General features: G+C 47.0%; 1 protein-coding gene across 4 annotated transcripts in view; it reads right to left on the bottom strand.

Moving 5' to 3' along the window:
- INPP1 (inositol polyphosphate-1-phosphatase) overlaps positions 1 to 22488 on the bottom strand; it is a 25644-nt gene extending 3156 nt beyond the window's left edge. Inside the window, exons 1-5 of one of the 4 annotated variants that reach the window (XM_049106571.1) lie at positions 22272 to 22488; positions 7515 to 7778; positions 5125 to 5185; positions 2732 to 2932; positions 573 to 747 (exon numbers count right to left, since the gene is read on the bottom strand). In XM_049106571.1, coding sequence (XP_048962528.1) covers positions 573 to 747; positions 2732 to 2932; positions 5125 to 5185; positions 7515 to 7718 — 641 coding nt within the window. In that variant the 5' untranslated portion in view covers positions 7719 to 7778; positions 22272 to 22488. Of the gene's footprint in view, positions 1 to 572; positions 748 to 2731; positions 2949 to 5124; positions 5186 to 7514; positions 7779 to 16794; positions 19901 to 20512; positions 20656 to 22271 lie in introns of those variants that run through there. The other 3 variants (XM_025441484.3, XM_035710810.2, XM_025441485.3) reach the window with 3 other exon arrangements.

Raw genomic sequence — 22488 nt, 5'->3', positions numbered from 1 at the left:
CCCGGAGTCAACCAAAGTGTGGGCCACGGAGCAGAGGCGATGGGCAGCCTTGCCACCTCCACGCCCAGTGTGCGGTTCACGCCCGGGCAGGAGGGGGAGCACCCCACAGTCACCGTCTAATCTTCGCCAAACCTACTCATCTTTTCATTGGAAAATTTTCATATTTGTTTTGAGTTTCTTCTAAAATTACATAAATGCGTGACTTGGCCACATAGTGATAGCATCTACCTCATTCCAAAAGTAGTAAAAGACAGCGTTACCACCGTTCTTTCATTCTGGTTTTGAATGACAGGGGACAGGGAACGGGATCGCTGTATTTCAAATGTAAGACGACTACGTCTCCAAGATAGACTTCCCGTTACGAGTTACTGGCAGCATGCACCTAGCCCTCACTAAAATTATCTTTAATCTAAGACTGAAAATAGAATTTTAATTCACACCTGCAGACTTTAGTAGGAACTCTTCAGTGTATCAAGTCATGGTGATGTCAAGTGATAATCTCAACAATAAGCAAAACTGAGGTTGTAAGTTCCCCCAAACCACAACACGCCTAGAAATCTTCATCTTTTTACCTGAGGGTGGTTAGGTCTTGTGATACGAAAGGTTGGTTGATGACTCCCATTAGGGGGACCCCTGTGTGTAGGTCATAGACACCAATTAAAATGGTGACACACTGAAGCCCGCTGGGGAAGATTCCTTCGTTGGATTTAATATCAGTAGAACCTTTTATATACTGATAAGTGGAATCTGAAAAAAAATGAAGCATATTTGGTTGGATTCAGGCAATGATTATTTGAAAGGTAAAGACAAAATAAAATAATGAAAAAAATAAAAAATAAAATAATGACAGGTATGGCTATACACTCTGTCCTGTATAATTTGTCTTTTACTAGTGTGGCAGCTGCTGTGGTTCTCATGTGTCCTCCCCAAATTCTAACCCCCAAAAGGGGGATGGTATTAGTAAGTCATAAGGGTGCAACCCTCATTAATGCAATTGGTGCCTTATAAAAGGGGATCCCGAGACAGCCCTAGTCCCTTGTGCCATGTGAGGACGCGGTGCCAGCTCTGAAGCCGGGAGCGAGCCTCCATCTTACCATGCCAGCTCCTTGATCTTGGACTTTGCAGCCTTCAGAACCTTGAAAATAAGTTTCTGTTGTTTCTGAGCTACCTTGTCCGTGGTATTTCGTTTAGCGGCCTGAACAGACTGCAGGAGCAATCAAGTTTTACCTCTGGGTGTCACTTGCATTGAATTGTTACTGGATCTCTTGTACTTCCATTTTTAAGATGCCTGTGTTCCATCTTCCCCAACCCTACGGGAACTCTTGAAGGGAGAGGATGCGTTTATAGTTCCTGTGGCCCCTAGCATGGCACCTGGCATGTGATAAGCACTCAAATATCCATCACATGTCAAAAGCATTGAAAAGCTAATGACTCAGGATAACTGGTGGGATTCTTTAGAGCTCCTCTTACTCAGAAGACAAGTATAATATGGACGGATGGATGGAAAAATCTTCCAGAAGTCTCTCAGGGGTGGAATCACCTTTCTTTTTTTGGTCTCCCGAGCCGAGGAAGGAAAGAGACACAAAATGTGGCACAAAAAAAGAAGAAATTGATGGTGCTCCGGTGAAAAAGAAGCCGAGGTGCTAGGTTTCCCCCTGAGAGACATACGTGCGGCAGCTGCCGGCCAGCATCTAGTAAGTCGGCACCCCGTTACGGGGGCGGGCGCACAGGACCCACAGAGCTGGCTCGCAGAATCCATTTAGGATAGCGCCAAGAAATGGGAGAGCCCTCTCCCTCAGAATCCTCAACTAATGCTAATCTGCCATCAAGTTACAAAAGATTTTGGGAAAGATGCTTAGTCTGCAGATGTAATCCACTGAATGAATGTCCTGTAATTCCCTGGTTATTAGAGGCATTTTTATGACGTCATACCGGCTCGTGTGCAAGACGGAAGCTGGGGGGGCCAAGGGGCATCTGCCGGGGCGGCCCCACCTGGGCTGGCACAGCCTGCGCGGCAAGTGGACATGAAGCAAAGGAGAGACGCAAGCCGGCAGCCAGGGCCTTGCACTGACAACCTCGCCGAATAGACCAGAAACATGGGGCCAGAGGCTGCGGCGCTACAGCCCCGCGGACAAGAGAGTAGGAAGCTGTATGAGGCCACAAGCTGCCAGGGAGTTGCGATCCGTCCTGATCCCCTTATAGGCCCGGATGGAGGTTTGGCTCTTAATTGAATTAGTGGTCACTGCTTCAAAATCGGGGCGGTATCACTTAAAAACCTGGATTTTATTTTCTCTTTAAAAACTGGAAGATCTGGACTGCGCTTCCATGTGGCAACAATCCGCTGGAGCGGAGTGTTCCTTAAATGGCATGTGTGCTCCCTTCGTCACACTGATTGCGCTCCTATCACTTCATGACTCCGTCCTGTTTACCAGTTTGGCCCTTGCAATCTTTCAAAGAAGACTTGATTCAGTTTGATATAGATGTACGTGTGTACACACCCACCGACAGATGCACACCAGCACACGTTATAGAGCTGTTGACACACAAATCCACAACAACACACTGTCACACATACACCTCCACTCTTCACCGCTCATCTTAGGGCCTTGAGATGTTAAAGATGTCTAGGAGAATTCAACTTCACTCTCGACTGTTATTTTCCCAAGCCTCCCCACCCCACAGAGGGATTTCTAAAAAGAACAAATCAAAGCAAACACTCCCCTGTACTTACCAATGGGATCCACCCAGATTCCCAAAATGTCCTGAGGAATGTTGATCTCTACCGAATCAAGAGTTGGGTCCGTAAGGGTGACATCCTGATGAACGACCTTGGCTAGTGCTTCAGACGCCAGCTTGTTCCCATTAAGGACCTTGCTAAGAAGCTCTACTGTCTCTTCCTCCGTCGGACACAGCCTCAAGATAATCTTTTCCCCTAGAATAAAGACAAACTAAAAGCCATTATTACATCTCAAGAGTTTCAGGGGAGGGAACAGCAGCAGAAGGGTGAGGAGGAGCAAGAGCCGCCCCTTAGATTAGGGGAGGGCAGCACGTCCATACTGTGGTTGCTAAGCACCGGGTGGCTTCACGAGGCCACAGTGGCCCAGGAGTCACTCATCTACCTCCTGTGACGTGAGGGATGGATTCCAAGTATCAAAGAAACATCTTCCCGAAAACCGTCCACATGGGCACACGTGCACAATTTTGTGCACAGCTTACGGGGGCTTGGGGGCCCCTGGACCCTGAGTCCTTGATAGTATTTATTTTTGCCTTTTGCCTTTTAATATAACTCGGTCAGCCTGTTACCGTTTGGACGGAGGATCACAGAGCTGTGAGCAGCACACGGAAGGTGAGGACGCTTGTGCCCAGGAGGTAGGCCAGCAGCAGCCAGAACGCTCCCACGGGGCAAACTGTGGTGACAGGACACTCGGGCGAAGGCTCCCCTCGGGGAGGCGGCCGGGAGCAGATGCGAGCAGAGCCCCTGCTCCGGACGCGGCCACGGTGCCCCGGCACACGCTCCCCTGCAGCCCTGGACACGCGGCCCACGGGAGGACAGAGGCCGACGGACAGTGACCCAAGGGCCGGCAGGACAAGACAGGGCGTTCCAGGCCGCAGGTGACGCGACAGGTGCCCCCAGGCCCCAGGCCACTGCGGGACCGCAGCACCCACGGGTCGGACACTTGGGACGCAGGATCCCACCCACAGCCGAGTTTCGGAGGCCTGGGCGCTGCGTGTGTCCCGTACGGCCTGGGAAGCACAGTAGGACCCCGAACGGGGATGACTCTGGGTCAGCAAGACCCACACCGCTGTACTTAGTGAAGCGACACTCAAACTAGACCATGGAGTTGGGGCCCAACGACACCCCACACGGCCCTTACCCCAGCTCCTGCGCTGGGCTCGGGAGGTGTCCTGGGATCATCGAGGAGCAAACCCGGCTCGTTACTCCTGTGCTTACAATTCTCCAGTGAATTCCCACCAACTACTTCTGCTCCTGCCTGCGCTCACCTCCCCATCCCAGGCTCCACATTTCTCTGGCCCAGGCCCGCTAAGCTCCTCCTCCTCCTCAGGTCTCAGGAAAGGTAAGTGGCAGCTCTTGTGGCCCCTAAAGCTCCAGGTAAATGAAATGTTAAAGTAACTGTTTTTGACGTAGCCAAACACAGGATTTCAGGCACAGGATTGCTTATTAGTTAATCACTTATTAGGTGGTTTTTAACCTTACGAAGTTTACAGGCGATTTCTCTGAGCGTCCCAGAACCGACCCCATCTTAGTACGTAGCCCATGCAGGTGACACTCTTCCAGCGTTAATCCAGAACTTAGTTTTTCCTTTGTAACTGTGCCTCTGGATGTTTGACTATTGGCCACATGATCAATGATAAAGTTCACTATTTTAATCTTCTACCATTAAACAAACAAAACACCCAAACTAAAAATAATTTGTGTCTCTGTAAAGGATCAGAGATTTTTATTTTTTTTTTCTCTCTACCATCAGGGAACATGGAGGTACATCAATGGAGCTTCTGGCCTGCAGGAAACTAATTAAAGAAGACTTAAAATTTGGTACTAAAAGGAAACTTTTATTTAATCCAACTCCTTTTACAGAGATTCTAAGACCAGAGAACTGATGAGGTGAACAAGTTTTCTTTGCTCAAGAGCACACAGTATTTCATAGATAGATAGGGCTGCTCTAGATTCTCAGGCAAGGCCTCTGGGCTTCCCAGGAGGCTCAAGAATGGGTTTAAAACTTGGACCTAAAATTGTCCATACCACTGTGTAATGTGCATCTTTCTGAGAACATCTGTAACTTCTGCTAGATTCTCAAAGGGCCATGCAACTTCCCCAAAGGTCATCAAATATTATTTTAAATGCTCTAGATTTATATCTAAAATAATACGCATAGACTTGCTAAATAATTCCAAGATACTAATAATTCCAAGATACTAATAATTCCAAGTTAATTCTCCAACTTAAATGGCGTGATATTCTCAGGTACTGAATGAAGCTTAACATTCAAATATGTTATTTACATGAAAGGCTCCCAAACCCTCATTTATTCCATGATGTTGTTGAAAATTAGAATACCATATGATGATTAAGTCATAAAAATACAGTAAAATTCATATACTTACCCAATTCGTTAGTAAACTCATTTGATTCTTCTCCCAAAATTTTTTTTCCCAAACCTGGAAACTGAATGATTCAGAGTATGACAAAGAAATCAAAAAACAAAACAAAGACAAAACAAAAACAGAACCCCCCCAATCCCACGTACATGTTTAATTCTTAACATATTTTCATTTTGTACTTCAAATTACATAGCACAACTAGATCTGAAATTCATCACTCCAGAAATCAATCCAAGTATAAAAAGTGAAGTCAGCTTGACTCAGTACTTCACTTTCTAATATTTTCCTGCTCCTCTGCCCCCCCAGGAAGTCCAAATCATGGTAGGAGTCTGCAGTACTTTAGAAACTTCGTCCTTCCATTTAAGGGCCATAGAACTAGAATATTTGCAAAGAAGATATTTTACCCGTTGCTCATCAACAGCACCGTGCTAGCTTATGGAGTTAACAGTGCTGCCCAAGTACCCAAGACCATTACTAATTAAGACTAGAGGATAACATGAGAGTTTGCTTTCATCTTCAGGCATTTGCTGCACCTGTTGGAGGTATCCTTGGACTTCAGGCAAGGAGAGAAAAAAAAAAAAGGAACTATTTTCTTGACGGATCATTAATACATCATCATAGAATGAAAAAAAAACAAACAAAAAAAACAACCCATGGAGCTAAGTAAGAATCTTTTCTCTCTCTGTAGGACCAGGAAGCATTCAAGATACATTTTGCTTCTGATCCTCTCTGTAGTAAAGAGAATTTTTCTCAAACTATGTGCTGAATTATGATCTGCGTGATGTTCTCAGGCTGCAAAAGCAAGGAAATGCTTCAAATATTTGAATTCAGTCATTTGCAGATGGCCAATAATTTTAATAGTGCCCACCACATCTTGTTTTGTTTTTCCTCTTTTAAAGAACAGCGCAGGTCGACAGGGGCTGCCAATGAGCCCACTCATGCACGGCTGCAGCTTGGTCTCCCAACTGCCTAAAGACCTGTTTCTGAGGTTACAGGATGTAAGGGTCATGAAACAAAGGCATCTAGCAAAAAGTGAATGTCATTCCTTTGTTCATAAGTCCTGTCATATATTTTATGAATGAACAAGTGCCTGTTACAATGCTCTGGGGCAAATATTAGCTAATGAAAGTTAATGTTGATATGTTTCTAATCCATATAATTGCTCAACCATCCCTTGTACCCAACTACTTGATCAGAAAAAAAAAAAAAAGAAAAGAAAAGAATTTATTGGAGCCAGATATTACAGGGCATGAAAAAGTAGAGTTTGTAGAGATTTCAAGGGGTCATTTACTCTCTCTTCCTGCCTATGGTCAAGAATATACTTTAAATGATTCAAAATATTTTGAGAATTTCAGTAGAAACTATTCTAATATTTTGTAGTGCTGTCATAAAGTTCTATCCTCCCAAATCTTAAAAAAATGTTTGATTATTAGATTATCATGCAAAAGCAAACATAGTATTGCAAAGAATGCAACTCTAGAGCCAGTCAGCCAGTGCTCAAAAGCCAGCCCTGCCACTCACTTGCTGTGTAACCTTGGGCAAATTACTTAACCTGTCTGTGCTTCTTTTTTCTGATCCGTTGGAATAATAGTTCTTATCTCATAAAATTACTACGATAGTTAAATAAATTAATATATTTAGAGCCGTTAGAAGTCCCTGACACACAGTAAGGACTTATAAGTGTCTGCTAGTGTTATTATTTATTATTACTACTTATGAATAGTTTCTTTTCCCAGGCAGCTTCAGATAGTTAGAATCATGATCATTGTTAGTTATAAGCAATGATTTTCTATGAGAATAAAAGGGGATTTTCAGGCTTCAGGCTTGTACAAGCCCGTAACTGATTAGATAACCATTTGATAAAAGATTATATCAAAAGGCAGGACAGGATATGTCAAATCAAAAAAAAAAAAAAAAGAAGTCAATAAAATAGTATGTTCTCATTGCTACTGAGATAAATTCTATGTCCCAGGCACACAAATACACATCGAAGGAAAATGTTCTGACAATATTTAGTAAACCATAGCTGTGGTTCTCTCTAATGGTAGGATTAAGGATTCTTATTTTTGCTTATTTTCCAGAGAATGTGTATTATTTATTAAAAAGAAATTCATTAATAAATAAAAAGCTCCCTATCCAAATGTTTCTCTTTAGCTGTCAGAACTGTGATTTCTTTTTTGCCTTATATGCTTTTCTATTTTTTAGTTTTTTTCTGCAATGAACATTTTAGTCATTTTATAGTCAAAACAGGAGGGGAAATCCCAAGTTGTTTATATTAGAGTCCTGGGTGCTAGTGTTCTGAGGTAGGGAAGGACAAGAAAAAGACAGGCTATGTATTGGGAAAAACCACAGGGTGAGGATTTTGTGATTACGTTGGCTGTGACCTTCCCTACCTTGTTCTCCATGTTCTGTTTTATGACTTCCTGTACGAGGACATCAGCCAGCGTCTTAAAATCAACGGCAAACTTCTTGTTCTTTTCTCCGTCTTTCTTTTCTTCTATCAGGAGCTGGAAGAGGGCCTCCTGCTGCCTGCAGGCCCGGGCAATGTTGGCAGCCTTCTCCGAGACGCGGAGCAGCTCCCGCAGGACGGCTGACATTTCGGAACCTGGCTCTGCAGCTCAGCCGCTGGCGGAATGGGGCCCGGCCTGGGCCGGCAGCTGGGAAGCCCAGGAACGTGGGAGAGAAAGCAGTTCAGGGCCGACGTAGGGACGTGCGGCCTACTACATCACCCGCTGGGGTCGGCGGGGTCAGCCAGGCTGGTGTGGCCCACGCACATCCCGGCGTGGAAGACCACATGGCATCTAAAATCTGAAACTTATTTTTTAAATGCTTCCAAAAAATACTTTGAGTCTCAAAAATCCGTTATGCAAAAAATTGAATGCTCAGTGAAAGAAGGGCTTTGAACATCTACATTATTAATCCCTAGAGCGACAGGCAGGCAGATAGGAAACCACAGGGTTGGAAGGAAAGCCTAAGTCTTGTCGTGACCTTGGAGTGGTGGCTCAGGCTCAGTGGCCCTGGAAGTAGCGCTTTCTTTCACCATATTGGGGAACAGGAGAGCAGTGGAGGAGGATTTATCCTATCAGTTTGGGGGCAGCTTTCACAAGTACTGTAGCTACCTTTCCCCCGAAGCCTCTCCAAGCCTGGTACGTGGTGTCATCGTGAGAATTACCGGGAGGGCTGTCAGCCTCGTCTTATGGTCAAGGGACCTGAAGCCTGGAGGGAGGAGGTAACTTCTTCAGGCTTACACAAGACTAAGCGGCAGGGCCCTGAGTCAGTCCTACACACACGCTCGGGCTCTCTATGACCATAATCAACACTCACCTTCTTAAAAAAAGAAAACAAAAGTTCTTTAACAGACTCTACAAGACTGAGGACCAATGCAACAAAGCTATCAGTGCTACAGGGTTAACTGGGAATGGTCATAGTTGCTTTGTCTTAGGTTTGCTCCCCCAAAAAGCTATTTTCTTAAGCTTATGGGTCAAACACCATGACAAACCATATCCGCCTTCAACACCAGTAAAAGGAAAGTGAATAAAAATGAGACATCTTCCTTTACTATTAGGTAGATCAAGCTGCTGTAAGTTAGCATTCATTCTTGCAAGTATGGTGAGACAGGTACGGATACTCTGCTCTTAGGCACGCAGACAAGTGGGATTCCAGAAGGCGTTTGAGAAAAATGTATCGAGATCCCTAGAGATGTCACTACCTTTAACCAGTAATTCCATTTTGCCTTAATTTGTCTTCAAAAAAAACAAAAAACAAACAAAAAAAAACAAACAGAAAGAGTTGGGTTGGGTTAAAATATTTCTGCAAAATAAGGATTAATATTTACAATACCTAAAAGAAATAATGACACGTATATGGTATAAATTATAGATAATATACATAAAATGTACACATAAACATGTTGGGGTACACATGCCCCAGGAGTATAAATTCAGTAACTTAGACAAATTTGATTTCTTAGTAAATGTTCTAAGTGATTCTATTATAAGGGAAGAGAAAATAATCAGTGAACCAATAGTATCCTGAAAAGCAGCATGAAGATTTTTTTTTTTTTTAGCATGAAGATTTTAAAGGGTCTAGTTTGAGAGCTTTCTGGATAAAGAATAACAGTATTCTCTATTTTCCTCAACTTTGTTAAAAAGCAGTTTTGTTTTGTTTTAAAGAAATACCACACCACTGCCCTGTTGCAGGACCAGGAAACTTTGCCTGCGATGCCCTCGGAACACTGAGGCGAGCTACTCACGCAGACTGCAAACCCCAGGAAACAGCACCAGCCCTTCCCTCACACAGGACGCTCGCCAGCTTAGTGCCGAGGGGTTTCTGCGTCGCTGCCCCAGAGGTCTCGATCTCTCCCCTTTGAGCTTGACCTGTATTTCCTCAATACGGACCATATTCTCCCACAACCTGGGCACAGCTACTTGACCAGTAGGAAAGAAGTATCAGCTACAAACTTCAGTCCTGAGCGTAACAGGTGTACAGATTTTAGGAATTCATCATAACCCAATAATCAGGCTTTTCAGTTCCAAAGTTATCCTGGAGTCCGACCTTAATCACTATTCTGACCCCGGGAAACACTAGCATATTTCATCAGGCTCCAGGCTGAATGCCCAGGTTCAGCTCTCTCCAGCCATCCTGGAGAGCCCAGCACTATTTGCCTTTCTTCAGGGTCCTAGCTCCCTAAAAAAAAAACCAAAAAAAACAAATCTCTCACAGCTCTCATGATCTACATGCAAAACGTTCTGATTGACCTGCGCAAGTAGGCTGCTACTGGCCGAATGGACCATTTCCTCCGTACAAGTGGAACCCCCATTCTCACGGCTTCTCCAGAAGCTGCTTTCACATGCCTCCTTCCATCTGTGCTCCCCTCAGTTCATGAAGACCACAACCCTGAGGGGTGCGCAGGTCAAGTCATCCTCACCCGGAACAACTCAACTCAAAGTACTCAACTTGCCTGTGGAGAACCTGAGGTCTATGTTCAATGGCAAGTTTCTTCAGATTTGTCAATAACTCTAACACTTGTAAAAATTATCTTTCAGATGATTTTTTAAAAAAGATTTATTTTAGAAAGAGAGAGAGAGAGAGACTCAAGCAGACTCTACGCGGACCACGGAGCCCAACATGGGGCTCAATCTCATTCCTGAGATCATGACCTGAGCCAAAAATCAAGACTCGGATGCTTAACTGACTGAGCCACCCGGGTGCCCCACACTTACGTGATTTTTTAAAAAGCAAATTTACATATTCATTTTTTGACCTAAGTTAGTTTTACTGAAACATTTCAAATACTTTATTTTTTTTTAAGATTTTACTTATTTATTCATGAGAGACAGAGAGAGAGAGGCAGAGACACAGGCAGAGGGAGAAGCAGGCCCCATGCAGGGAGCCCAATGTGGGACTCGATCCCGGGTCTCTAGGATCACACCCTGGGCTGCAGGCGGCGTTAAACCGCTGGGCCACTGGGGCTGCCCCATTTCAAATACTTTAAGTGAAACGTATTATATAGACTTGTGATTAGGAAGTTAGGACATTTACCATAAATTTAATAGCTTTGAATATAGAAGAAATTCTTTTTGATTAGTATTTCTTCATAGTTGACCCGGGAGCCACCTGGATCACATAAAGACTCCTGGGCTGCATCCCACCTTGGCTGAGTCAGACTCTGCGGGGCGGGGCCCGGGGTCTGTCCTGTCAGCCTCCCAGATGGCGCTAAGCACTGCGGTGGAACAGCTACCGTTCTCCAGGCCCCGATTCTTCTTTGGCACCGTGCGTGGCCGGTCCGCAGGAGCTGGCCCGTGGTGGCGGATACCTTGGGGCACCGTGTAGGTGCCCTGGTTCTGACAGTCGTCCACGTGAAGAGACAGGCCCAAGTTAAGACAATAGCTGACCTGTACTCGGTGCTTGCCGTATGCCAGGGATCCTTCTAAGCACTTTATGTGTATTATTCGTTTAACTTTCGCACAACTTTATGAGGAAGGTACTACGATCTCTACCTTCCAGATGAAGAAACGGAGGCATGGGAGGTTAAGCAGCCCCAAATCACACAGCTCGGAAGCGGCCGGGACAAGATTCAAGTCCCCAGAAAACAGAAGAAGCCCTCACTGTAAGCCAGCACTCTAGCCAATAAAATTCTTTCATAAAATCTTAGCTGCTAACTCAGGGGAGGAGTAATTATTGGGTAAATCATCACAAGCATATTATTAAAAGGTGCGTTATAGGGCAGCCCCAGTAGTGCAGTGGTTTAGTGCCGCCTGCAGCCCGGGGTGTGATCCTGAGGACCGGGGATCGAGTCCCATGTCAGGCTCCCAGTGTGGAGCCTGTTTCTCCCTCTGCCTGTGTTTCTGCCTCTCTCTCTTCCTGTGTCTCTATGAATAAATAAATAAAATATATTTTTAAAAGATTTTATTTTATTTATTCATGAGAGAGAGAGAGAGAGGCAGAGACATAGGCAGAGGGAGAAACAGGCTCCATGCAGGGAGCCCGATGTGGGACTTGATCCCGGGTCTCCAAGATCAGGTCCTGGGCCGAAGGCAGCACTAAACCGCTGAGCCACCTGGGCTGCCCTAAAATATTAAAAAAAAAAAAAAAAAAAAAATTGGTGCGTTATAGGGCAAAAAAAGTAGAGAAACACACCTAGCTGATAGTAGTCACTAGTTTGACTATTAAAATCACCACCTGAAAATAAAATAAAATAATAAAATAAAATAAAATATAAAATAAAATAAAATAAAATCACCATCTGGCATTTGACTTCCTTTCTACTCCTAGAAAGTCCTTTTTCCCAGCTGGTCCTCCATGTAAATCATCTTTGCTGGAGAGTAAAATCCCACCCATCACATCCTTCTTAGTCCTTCTTAACTGGCGGCTTTGGCATCGGGTAAGGGCCTAGCTCAGGCCTCGCATCTAACTCCTCTTGGATTACTTTGCTGCGGCTGCTGAGACAAAATACCACCGCCTGGGGGGTTCAACAGCAGCAGTTTATTTTTCTCACAGTTCTGAAGTTCCAAGAGTGAGGCGTCCGCAGGCGTGGTTTCTCCTGAAGCCTCTCCCCTTGACACGCAGATGCCACCTCCTTGCCGAGTCCTCACCCAGCTTCTCCTCTGTGCAGAGCATCCCTGGTGTCTCTCCCTCTTTTTATGAAGACACCAGTCAGACTGGATTAGGGCTCATCTATATGGCCTTGTTAACCCTAATCACCTCCTTGAAGGCCCAGTCTCCAAATACAATCACAGTACGGGGCACTGGGGGTTAGGGCCTTAATACATAGATGTGGGGGGACTGGAGCTTACCCCCAACACCCCTCCTGAAAGAAAGACCTTGGTAATCTTAGCAGATATCAACAAAGTCTATTCCTTTGTCTTTTGTTTTCTGGCCAAACAGTAAAAATGGAGTAGCAGTCTCTTCCCCATTCATATGGCCAATAAATTTAGTTCCGTGGGTCAATCTCCCTATTAGGGGCCATTCAGTTTATTTATTTATTTATTTATTTATTTATTTATTTATTTATTGTTTTTGTTTTTGGCCATTCACTTTAATAGCCAAGTCGTTGGGGATCCCCGGGTGGCTCAGCAGTTTAGCACCTGCCTTCGACCCAGGGCACGATCCTGGAGTCTCAGGATCAAGTCCTGCATCGGGCTCCTGGCATGGAGCCTGCTTCTCCCTCTGCCTGTGTCTCTGCCTCTCTCTCTCTCTCTCTCTCTCTGTGTCTATCATAAATAAATAAATAAATAAATCTTTAAAAAAAAAATAGCCAAGTCATTAATGATGCAGTGAACCTGGGATTAGCGCTCATCAGCCTTACTCGGGGACAGCACATTTCAAGGCATATTTCATCAGAACGGTTTTAAAGAGGTTACATTCGTCACCATCTCAAACCAAAGGTGCATTAACAGACGTGCATCGCAACATCAGAAATAGTCTCTTTAGATTTTCGTGGTGTTTTTCATCTCCAGTTGGAGAAATGGTGAATAAATCGAAGTGGGAAAAAAAAAAATGCTCTTAAGACTGTTCCTGGAAGCCCAAACGTCTCTACACAGACCAAACTCCATTTAATCCCTAAACATTCCGATAATTTCAGCAAACCACCAGTGTTTTAAAAATCACATTTGAATAATATGCACATATTTCGGACGTGATGCGTAGTATAATAGGAAAGACCCAGGCCTTGGGGACACACGTGGCCTCCTCGTCATGGACAGCTGTGTGGCGCCAGGTGATTTACTTACCCCTTCTGAGCCTCCCTCCTCTGTAACAGGAATATAATACGCAAGTTGCCAGGAGCTAGTGACGATCAAATGAGAGATTTCGGGAAAAGAACCAGCACAGAGCTCTGCACGCCGGGAGCCCAGGACAGCGGTGGCTTTTACGCGCGGCTTCATGGAAACCACAGGCACGCGTCCTTGTTTGAGAACTTAGGAGGCTGGCGACCCGGGGGCCACCGAGACCTCGTCTGCAAGGCCGCTAGGCCACGAACCCCGAAGGCTGGGAGCTACTCGCAGTCCCGGGGTGACCCACAACAAGCTTCCTTTGCAGGCCGGTCTGACTGCCTGGGCCTGGCCGGGTTGGGGCGCCTCGGGGTCCGTGGGGATCCCAGGCCGGGCGCGGCCGCTCTGTGCCGAGCCTGGCGGTGCCACGAGCCGGCCTGCTTCGGGGTCGCGGCCGCAGCGGCCACACAACGAGGGCCCTCAACGGACAGGACTGCCCGCCTGAACGAGCAAGAAGGTCAAAGCATTCCCGTCGACATCGCTTCCTCCTGCGGGGATCCACGGCGTCTGAAGCTTTGCGCCGTTCGAGGCCTCCCTCCACCCCCACCCACATCCTGAACCCAGGTTTTCATCCTCTGACGATGGACAATTTGGAGCTGCCGTGTGGCGGCCGAGCCCGACGGTCCTGGCCACGGGGAAGGAAGCCAGGCTTCATGGGTCGCCTGGGTGTCCTAGGGGGAGGCGGCCAGTGGCCTCTCAAGGGGGCGCCGATGCCCGAGGGTCTCTAGTGGGCCAGCCAGGGGCCGGCCGCAGCCTCACGTGGCACACACCGCCGTCACAGAGCAGTCGTCACTTCGCTCCCCCTCCATGGCACTGGCCTGAGGACAGGTGGCCGCCCAGCAGGAGTGCAGGGACAGGCCTGGGCCCATACGGACTCTGCTGGGGGCTCAACCGGCCCAGCTGGAGCACCAGCCAGGGCTAACGTGCAACCTGCTAACAGTAGCCTCACAGGTGCCACCTGGCTCCTTCACCTGCCCACCTGGTCACCTAGGCGGGGGACTATGTCAGAAGCACTGGTGGCTGTTTAAATACTGCCTTTTAACTCCCTGGGAACTAAACTATCTTTCCAGTGGATGAGCCTTGTTCACCTTTCAGGTATTTGATTGTCAAACATTTCTCAGAATCCATTAAGAGGTGCAGGATGGGGACCCCCGGGGGCTCAGCGGCTGAGCGTCTCCTTCCACCCAGGGCGTGACCCGGGGTCCCGGGATCCAGGCCCGCGTTGGGCTCCCTCATGGAGCCTGCTTCTCCCTAGGCCTGGGTCCCTGCCTCTCTCTCCCTCTCTCTCTCTCTCTCTCTCTCTGTGTGTGTGTGTGTGTGTGTCTCTCATGAATAAATAGATAAATCTTAAAAAAAAAAAAAAAAGACCCTACTATGCAGCAGTGAGAATGGATGAATCGCTGTAGGCGACAACGTGGCCACATGTCACAGAAACAGGGTGTTGAGGGAAAGACGTCAGCCACAGACCCATGTAGTGGGCGATTTACTTGAAGTCTGAGAACAGGCGATGCTGACTTGGGATGTCGGAAGTCACAGCGGAGGCCCGGCCTGCAGGAGAGGAGGGGCCGTAGCCCTGGGTCTGGGTGCAGCCGCCGCAGGGCCTCTGTAGACCCCTGGAGCGGTGCGCCTGGGACCTGCGTGCTGCTCTGTTTCTAGTTCAACGAGGAGCAGTTTTAAAAGTGTGTGTGTGGAGAGACACAGAGAGACAGAGACAGGGAGACACACAGAGACAGAGAGAGAGAGACACACACACAGAGACAGAGAGAGAGACAGGCACGGGCGTGCCCTCCGTGGGGGCAACATGTAGTTGAAACATATGAAAACTACCTACGTGAACAGCCCCGCCCGGGTTCTGATCCGCGCGAGGTATGCCTCGGCTGCTGGGCCCCGATGCGCGTTGCTTCAGTTTGGGACGCGCAGAGCACAGCTGGGCTCGCCCAGAGACGGCCCCAGCGGGTGCCCCCGGGCCTCCTGCCCGCCCAGACCGGGAGCCGGGGTGCTGGGGCTGGGCGGCCTCCCCCGGGCCTGGGCCCGAGCGCGAGGGGAGAGGGTGGGGATGGCTGCTGAGGATAGTTTTCATATGTTTCAACTTTTATGCGCTCAAGGATGTGTTTAGAACAACCGTGGTGTCACAAATTCCATAGAAGATGAAAAACAGAAGCAGATTCAGTATAACCGTCTTAGCTATAGGAAAGAATACAATTTTTTTTTTAAAGAATACGAATGTAATGTATAATTCAAGGCAGAAAGAAAAGACACAAGACGTATGGCTTGTAGAAAGACTTCCTGTAGCAGATTATAGTTGTGATAATTGTTCATCAGAATCTAGTCTTACTAATCTTCAAGTCCCTTTTGATGTTTTCCTTCACAGGTAACATTTTGCAATCATCTCTGTCTTTCTGAACACCTGCAGCACTTACTTTCACACCAGCTCACTTAACATTTGCCTTTTTCTGTCTGTGCGGGCTTTGTGGGTGGGTAGTAGGGCTTCGGTTTAGGCCGCAGGAGAGTTAGTTCCTAGGCTAGGCTTTGCCTTGAACCAACCAGGTGTGAGACCTTGGCCTCATGACTTAAGCTGTCCGGGTCTTGTTTCCCTTGGAGGGACACAGAGCTTGAAGGAGATGATGTCTATGGTCTGTTCCAGTTCAAAACTTCCCAAAAAAAAAAAAAAAAAAAAAACAAAAAAAAAAAACTTCCCTGTTTTTTTTTGTGTGTGTGTGTGTTTTTTTTTTTTTTTTTGTATCTGTTTTCCAAATAAAAGAAGCTGCCGAATACTATCCAGCCTTAAAAAGGAATGAAATTCTGGTACATTCTACGACATGGATGAACTTTGGAAACATTATGCTAAGTGAACTAAGCCGACTCAAAAGAACAAGTATTATATGATTCCACTTATGTGAGGTACCCAAAAAGGTCAAATTTGTAGAGACAGAAAGTAGAATGGTGCTTACTGAGGCTGGAGGGAGAGAATAGGGAGTTATTGTTTAATGGGTCTAGACTACCAATTTGGGATAGGGAGAGGGTTCTGGAAATGATAGTGGTGATGGTTCCATAGCAGTGGGAATGTACTTTACGCCAGTGAATTATACACTTGAAAATGGTTATAATAGTAAATTTTGTTTATATATATATATTTATATATATATGCAAATTTTGTTTATATATATATTTACTACAATTTTTAGAGAATAAAAATTGAAATTATAGATTTGAAAAATGCACATTTAAAACCTGTTGATATTTATCATCTACCTAACGAGGACATAATAAATACTTGTTGATTGACTGGAAAAAATGAGCCTGGGGGAGGGGCATGAAAATTAGGTTTAAAGGGCACTAGGCTATTTGTCTTAAAGTTGATTTTTTGGGGGATCCCTGGGTGGATCAGCGGATTGGCGCCTACCTTTGGCCCAGGGCACGATCCTGGAGTCCTGGGATCAAGTCCTGTGTCGAGCTCCCGGCATGGAGCCTGCTTCTCCCTCCTCCTGTGTCTCTGCCTCTCTCTCCTCTATGACTATCATGAATAAATAATTTTTAAAAAAGTTGATTTTTTTCCAGGAATCACATTGGTTTTTAATACTTAGATTATATGTTCATATATAGTGGTCAGGGTGTGGATGGAGGTGTTAATGAACATTATGAGGAGGACCTAAGCCCTCATCCAAGCCAGCCCATGGAGCACCATTATTCTCTAATGGGCTATAAATTCCTTGAGAACAGGATACACTTTTTTTTTTCTATCTCCTAATGACGCACATGGGGAGTTCTGTTAGTTAATTGATTTTCATTCCATTGGAGATAAACATGTTTAAATCTTTTTTTTAATTTTTTTTTTACAAAGAATTTATTTATTCATGAGAAACACACACACACACACACACACACACACACAAACAGAGGCAGAGACACAGGCAGAGGGAGAAGCAGGCTCCATGCGGGGAGCCCGACGTGGGACTCCATCCCAGGTCTCCAGTATCACGCCCCGGGCTGAAGGTGGCGCTAAACCACTAAGTCACCGGAGCTGCTGATAAACATGTTTAAAAAGATTTTCTTCCACCAAAATTAATTTGTAAGAGATTATTCATTATGCAAATCTTCAGGTTATAACTGTTAGACAATTCAAAAGAGTTCTTTACAGACCTTTTTAGAAGATGGCTTTTATTCTGTAATAATAAATAACATGACCAAAATATATTCTCTGAACGTTATAGTAGGAAAGCAAACATCATAGATCATGTTATGTATCATTTTTTTGCTGACTGGATTTAGTAGCATATCAGTCATTCTACTTTAACTTTGTAGAGGCAAAAATTGATTTTTAACAGATATTTACTAATGTTGAATAAATCAATACCCAATATTGAATGTAACATTTGCCTTTAAAGGAACACAAATAAAATACAGTTCTTTTGGGAGCCTGGCTTCGGCTCAGGTCGTGATCTTGGGGTCCTGTGATCGATTCCTTAATAGGACTTCCCGCAGGAAGCCTGCTTCTCTCTCTTCCCGTCTCTGCCTCTCTCTGTGTGTCTCTCATGAATAAATAAATAAATTATATATATATATATATATATATATGAAAGAATATAGTCCTTTTACCTGAAAAGCTCAAATTAATAAAGACATAAATGGTTCATTAGAACAATATGTAAAAAAAAAAAAAAGAACAATATGTAAATATACTAAATTCTCTTGCATTCTTGCTAATCCTGCTACTGTCTAAGCTGGTTATCTTCTTGACCTGATTCTTTATTTCTACCTCCCCCATCCTTTGCTATTAATGATGCTTACCATCAGCCATATTTTTAAAACAGACCTGTCTTATTCCCAGATCAAACTGGGATTATATGTGATTGTATGTAATTCTTGCAAATTCCCAGGAGAAGAAAAAAAAAAAAAAAAAAAAAAACCTGAGAAGTTTTCTAGAATTTGGAAGATCAGATCCTATTTAAAAAGCAACTGATAATGAAAAATTATGACATCCCTGTAACTAAATTAAGTCCTCCTTAAGCAATATTAAAAGACCAGTTTCTTTTGGTCATTTAAATTTAACTCCTTTGCTATTAACTAGAACTCTCATTAGCATTGCAAGAAACCTACCATCATCATTCTGTAAAGAAAAGGACAAGTTTAAGGATCTATTGGTAAGGTTAGCAAATATTCACATTAATTTAAACTTGGATAATTAAGTTAGGAGGTTTTAAATATTTAGATGATTTAAAATAAAAACAAGCCAGCAAACAACCCTCTCCACCCCTCAAAAAAACAAGAGAAATAGAGAAAAGGAATGGAGAGAGAAGAAAAGGAAACTCTCATAGTTCCCATCATAGTAATTCATCTTAAATTCTTTTATAGATGTTCAATGCTCTATTTTGTTAGTTCATTTTATATATAATTGACCAAATTTTATGCCCAACTTTTTTTTTTCTTTTTTGGATGGGGTTAGGTCATTTTAATAAAAGCTATAAATAAATTATTAAAATTTATACGCTTGTTTTCTCTAGTTAGGAACACAAAAGGGGTAGAAAATAAATCTGTTACATGAAAGATATAGCCCAGTATTTTGCTATGGTTTACGAGTCACAGGAATCGGCATTAAAAGCCCATTAATGAAATGTTCCTATAACACTAGAGGACTTGAATTAACATTGCATTCCACATAAAAAGAGACTGAACATGCAAAAATGTTTGTTAGGTCAATCACCAGGAGGCGTGACTACAAAAGGATATAAAAGTTTTAGATTTCTTAAATGGATGACATCATCATATTAGTAAAACCATAGCTTCCATTTAAGAACATTTTATGTACAGGGATGAGAGAGATTATGTCAGCTATTCATTCCAGCAAGTTGTTTCCCACCAGGTGTTTCCCAACCTTGCCTTTTTTTTTATTTTTTAATTTTATCATTTTGACCTATTTGACGTATCATCAGGAGAGATCACTTTAGAGATTCACTTTAGAGATTCTGATTCAGGAAGTCCCAAGTTGCAACCCAGAATCTTTTTTTTTTTTTAATTTTTTTTTTTTTTGCAACCCAGAATCTTTTAAAACCACTTTTGTCACTCGCTCCCCAATGTACTCACTGCCTGAGGTAATTTTTTAAATTAGGCAAATTTGGTAAACACTACACTAATCATAAGAGATGGGAAACAAAACACTGTCAACTCTGCTTTGATTTCTAAACTCTAAACCCAACAAAAACGTCTATCTACAGAGTTTTCTTAGCTTCAGGACAAGATTTAAAATATTTTAACCAGGACATTTGTGAAGGACACCCATCCAGAAAAGCTCATATATACCGTCCTTACCTTTAATAAGTGAAGAAGATAACTTGTTTTTATTAATCATTTTATGTAACATAATTATCTTTTACACAATTTATCTATAAGATGAAATAGAACAAGACATTTCCTAATTGTTATCAGAGACAGCAATAAAAGGAGAAATACATGTATAATGAATAGCGTTATAACTTTTGCTTCACGGTTCTTCTCTGTCCAAGAAGACATTATTTTTTACAGGACTACCACAAGCATAGTTACCATTTAAGTCTATAATGAGATGTTGCACATCCAACAGCAAGGCCAGGCTGCAATTCCCAACCACACGGTGCTGTGGTCCAAAAGCATGAAAAGAACTGGTAGCTTATTCTGTGCAAAAAGTGTTAACTTACATAAAATCCTCTTTGTGACCAAGATCTAACTTCAAGGGTAGCATAAAAATCCACAAAAGCTTAAAAGTAAAGTAGCCTCTACATTAGAATCCAGACAAATGTACTGAAAAACGAACTCTGCCATTGCCTTTATTTTTTTCTTTATGTTCTCTATTTTTAAGGTCAAGAATGAGGTCACTGGGCTAACGCATTAGTGGTAGTAGTTGAGTGGCTTATTTTCATCAGGAGGCGTGGCGGGCGGATCCTGACCCACCTGTCGGGCCTCAACCTCAGGGCTCGCAGGAAGGCCCCCCCGCCCCGCCCGGGCCGCAGGGGTGCCCGCCGCCCCGGAGAGCCACCCCGCCCGCCCGCAGGTCCCGCAGCGTCTCCCGGGCCGAGCCTCCCGCCGACCCTCCCCCTCCGCTCCCGTCGGGTCAGTCCCCGGGCCTCGAGCTCCCCGCCCTCACTCACCTGCTCCGCGGGCCGCGGCGCACCTGCCGCCTGCACAGCCCGGGGGCCCCGAGCCGAGGGGAGGGGGGAGGCGGGGAGGGGGAGAGGGGAGGCCGCGGGGAGGGGAGCCAGGGAGGCCGCGAGGAGGGGGAGGCCGCGGGGAGGGGAGTCAGGGAGGCCGCGGGGAGGCCGCGGGAGGGGAGGAGGAGGGAGGGGGGAGGCCGCGGGGCGGGGAGGCAGGGAGGGGAGGAGGAAGGAGGGGGGAGGCCGAGGAGCGGGGCGGGGGACGGGCAGAGGGGCTCCGGGGGGAGGGGGCCGGCCGCAGGGAGGGCAGGGGGCAGGCCACGGGCAGGGGGTTGCGGCGGGGAGGGGTGGAGGCCGCGGGGCAGGGGGTGGAGGCCGCGGAAGGAGGGAGCCCTCCTGCGCGCCCGGCCGGGATGCGGCGCCGGGGAGGCCGCGGCCTTTCCCTCCAGAAGCGGAAGGGGCGGGGGCGGGGGAGGGGGAAGAGGAGGAGGAGGAGGAGGATGAGGCGGGAGGGGTGGCGCGGGGCTCCGCGGAGGCGGCCCAAGGGCAAGGCGACCCGGCGGCGGTCGCGCTCCCCGGCCGCTCGGCCCTGGCCGCACCCCCTCGGCTGCTCCCGGGCGGCCAGGCCAGGGCACCCACGCGGGGCCGGCGTCCGCGACGTCACAGGTGCGGCCTGGGGGCGGGGCGCCGGGCAGCCCAGGTCCTGGGCCTCCTGGGCCTCCTGGGCCTCCTCCCCGCTCCTAACCTGAACCCTAACCCTGACCCTAACCCCAACCCCTCCTAACCCCCCTACCCCCTTCCACCCCCTCCCACCCCCGCCTACCCCTCCTACCTCTTACACTCCCTCCTACCCCCTCTACCCCCCTCCTACCCTCTCCTAACCCCCCTACCCTTCCACCCCTACCCCTCCTAACTCCCCCCACCTCCTCCTAACACCCCCTCCTACCCCACCCAACCCCACCCCCTCTTACCCTCCCCCACCCCTCCTCTCTCCCACCCCTTCCTCCTCTCCCCCTCCCCCTTCCCCCCTACTCCCCCACCCCACGCCCTCCTCCCACCCCCTCCTCCGCGGCTCCTCGGCCTTCCCCGTGGCCGCCCCACGTGGTCTCGAGGCCCCCGTCGTCACCCTCCGGGGACTAAGGGCCTGCGGGCGACCGGGGCGTGAAGACTTCCTGCGGGTGGACCGGGTCTTGTCCCGCGGGCAGAAGCGTCGGGTGCGCTGGTCGCGGTTCCAGCCCGCGGTGTCCCGGGCGCCCGGCGGGGCCACGTGGGGGGCCGCGGGTCTCTAACACCCTCTGGGCTGCGGCGCCCAGTGTCCCACACAGGCGGCGTCTGGGTCGGGAGAGGAGTGGGAGTCTGCGAGCGCCCTGCGCCGCCCTGGTCCGCGCCCTCCGCCTGCAGCGCGGGCCCCCGCGGCCGTGCACCTGCCTCCCCCTCCGTGGCGGGACGTGGGGGAGCTGTGCGGCTTCGTCGCGGTACCTTCCCGGCCTGTCCACGCGGCCGCCCCGCGCCGCGGGGTCCTGAGCAGGAGCAAGCACCGCAGCAGGAGGCCGGGCACGACCCCGTGCAGGGGGAGGGGGAGGGGGAGGGGCTGAACACGCGCAGCCCCTGGGACGCCCCGGGTCAGGGTCTGGGGTCCGGGGATGCCGCCACCTCGGCTCCCTGCCTAGCGGGCCTTTGCTTCCCCCTCTCACTCTCCCTGTTTTCTCTCTTTCTCAACTAAATAAAATCTTTATTTAAAAAAAAAGAACCTTACATGTCCCAGACTGCGTCTCTCTGCTCCCATTTCCTCCTGCGGTCTCTAGGTTAGAGAGCTCGGGTCCCTTGGTCCAGGACTCCAGCCCGGTAGTCACAGCCAAGGGCCCTCTGCCGATGCCCCAGGTTTACAGCTGCTCCTTCTCGCGGGCACCCTGCGGGCCTTACTGTCATCTCCCTAAAAAAGAACAAAACCGACTTCAAGAAGTTAGGCCGTT

Source organism: Canis lupus, chromosome 37 (assembly GCF_003254725.2).
Source record: "Canis lupus dingo isolate Sandy chromosome 37, ASM325472v2, whole genome shotgun sequence".
Classification (NCBI taxonomy): Eukaryota; Metazoa; Chordata; class Mammalia; order Carnivora; family Canidae; genus Canis; species Canis lupus.
The sequence above is the reverse complement of the archived record's forward strand: the minus strand, read 5'-3'. Positions and strand labels throughout refer to the sequence as shown.